The 2,278-nt window shown below is 73.3% G+C and overlaps 1 protein-coding gene across 1 annotated transcript in view; it reads right to left on the bottom strand.

Moving 5' to 3' along the window:
- Positions 1-1,638, bottom strand: part of EMIHUDRAFT_238529 (fatty acid synthase) — a gene marked incomplete at both ends in the record, with an annotated part of 4,948 nt that extends 3,310 nt beyond the window's left edge. The window contains 4 exons of the mRNA XM_005776770.1: positions 839-910; positions 981-1,115; positions 1,438-1,557; positions 1,621-1,638. Of these exons, the coding sequence (XP_005776827.1) occupies positions 839-910; positions 981-1,115; positions 1,438-1,557; positions 1,621-1,638 (345 nt within the window). The remainder of the gene's footprint in view (positions 1-838; positions 911-980; positions 1,116-1,437; positions 1,558-1,620) is intronic.
- Positions 1,639-2,278: the final 640 nt, after the last annotated feature.

Below are 2,278 nucleotides of genomic sequence, written 5' to 3'. Positions count from 1 at the left end.
GGCACCCCCGCCGTCGGGCCAAAGGGCACAAAGGCTCCGAACGGTGGAGAGATTCCGCCCGGGGGAGCGGGCAACGGGGGCTTGACGCCCACGCGGAAGGCCATGCTCGCGTGCGTCGCTCCGCCGCAGCTCACCTGTTCACACCGCCGCCGTGAAGAGACCGCCGCCCGCGCACACGCCACACGCCCGCTGCAAGGGTGCGGCTCACCTCGGCTGTGCCCTGCGACGCTGTCCCGAAGCTGACCGACAGCAAGCACGCGCGGCGGTCGCCCAAATCGAGCGGCCTCTCGAAGCGACAGTCGCGCAACTCGACGCCGCGGCCGCTTCCGCCGCCTCCGCCGCAGCCTCCTCCGCCTCCGCCGCCTCCTCCGACGCCTCCTCCTCCGCCGCCTCCTCCTCCGCCTCCGCCGCCTCCGCCTCCGCCTCCGTTGCCGCCGCTGCGCGTAGCCTCTGCGGCGAGAATGCCCTCGACAGCCCACGCGAGGTAGGCGGAGGCGGGCATGAGGGGCTGGCCGGCCGCCACGTGCTGCTGCAGCAGCCGCCACGCGGGCGGCGACGCGGCGCCGGGGCCCAGCTCGAGGCGGAAGAGGTGGAGGGAGTGGGAGAGGGCGGTGTGGGCGCCGGCGACGGGGTGGAGGGCCGACGCCGGCAGCGGCGGCGGCGGCGGCAGAGGCGGCGGCGGCGAGGCGGTGAGCGAGGAGAGGAGGTGCGCGTCTTCCTTCGCGAATAGCGTCGCGTGCGCCGCATAGTCGGCCCACGACGGCACCTGCTCACCGGCGGACGCGTGAAGTGACGCTGTTCACAGCTGGAGGGCGTAGCGTCGGCTTCATGAAGGCACGTCGAGAACGAGCTGAGGGGAGGGCGGAGGAGCGTCGAGGATCAAGCCCAGCTGGCGCAGCCCTGCCTCGACCTGTTCACAGCGAGGCGTGTCAAAAGACGCTGCTCACAGCCGGAGGGGCGGCCCGCCGCTTCGCCTCGACCGAGCAAAAGGCCTCGCCCGCCACCGGGTCAATGGCGTGGTCTGCGGCCATGCCTGCACCCGCCCAGCCCCCCCAGCGGATCGCGTCGCCGCGCAGTATTTCGTCGAGCGCTGCGTTGGCCGCGGCGTAGGTGGCCTGGCCAGGGGCGAAGAGGGTGCGGGAAGGGTGCGGGAAGGGTGTGGGGAGGGTGCGGGGAGAGTGCGGGAAGGGTCGGCGCATCTCGGCGCATCTCGGCGCATCTCGGCGCATCTCGGCGCGTCTCGGCGAATCTCGGCGCATCTCGGCATGCAAATCGCCTGCCCCACGGGGCCGATCACGGCCGAGGACGAGGAGAAGGCAACCAAGCGCGACCCTACCGCGAACCTACGCGACACTTCCGAGAAGGTTCTTGGGGGAGGCTTCCGGGAAGGTTCACACGGCCCGCGCTGCGGCTGTGCCGGCGTCGCAGGTTCCGCACGCCCGCGAGCTTAGGGCGGAGCAGCGCGGCAAGCCCCGGCTCGGACACGTGCTGCATGAGCTGGTCGTCGATGACGCCGGCGCAGTGCACAACCAGCTGCGCGTCCGGCAACCGCTCGACCTGCTCACAGCGACAGCCGTGAACGAGACGCCGTTCACACGGCCAGCGGCGCGCTCCAGAGACCGCTCGACCTCGCTCCATGCGCCCACGTCCGCCCTGACTGCCTCTGCCCTCCCATCCGCCACCAGCTGCGCAAGCAACGCGGCGTCCGTCTCCTTCCCGCCGCCGCCGCCACCACCGCTGCTACCGCCACCGCCACCGCCGCCGCCGCCGCCGCCGCCAACGCCGCCGGCACCGCCACCACCGCTGCTGCCGCCACCGCCACCGCCGCCGCCGCCGCCGCCAGCAGCGCCGCGGCTTCCCACAGCGCCATCCCCACTGGCAGCCTCGCCGCTCGCGCGCGATGAAGCAGCGTCACGGCGTGTCGCGTCGGCCTCGGCGTGAGAGATGCTCTCCCACCCCTCCCTCTCCCACCCCTCCCCCCCCTCGCCCCCCTCGCCCCCGGCTCCTCTCAGTTCGCGGCCGCCCGAACGACCGACCAGGACCACCCGCCGCGCGCGCCCCGACGAGAGTAGCCACTGCCCCACCTGTGGTTCATCACCAGTCTTCATCCTGATTAGATCCAGCATGCTTCCCGAGGAACGCGGCCGCTGCCCCACACCCGAAGGCCGAGCCCCTTTAGCCCTCCCGTGACTAGCGCGGTCGGCACGGCGTCGTGCTCGCCCACTGGCAGCGGAAGGGCGTCGCTGCCGGCGACCCGCGCCAGCCGCGGCCGCTCGAG

This window comes from Emiliania huxleyi, assembly GCF_000372725.1.
Source record: "Emiliania huxleyi CCMP1516 unplaced genomic scaffold EMIHUscaffold_272, whole genome shotgun sequence".
In the NCBI taxonomy this organism is placed as follows: domain Eukaryota; phylum Haptophyta; order Isochrysidales; family Noelaerhabdaceae; genus Emiliania; species Emiliania huxleyi.
This window is presented reverse-complemented; position numbering and strand designations above follow the sequence as displayed.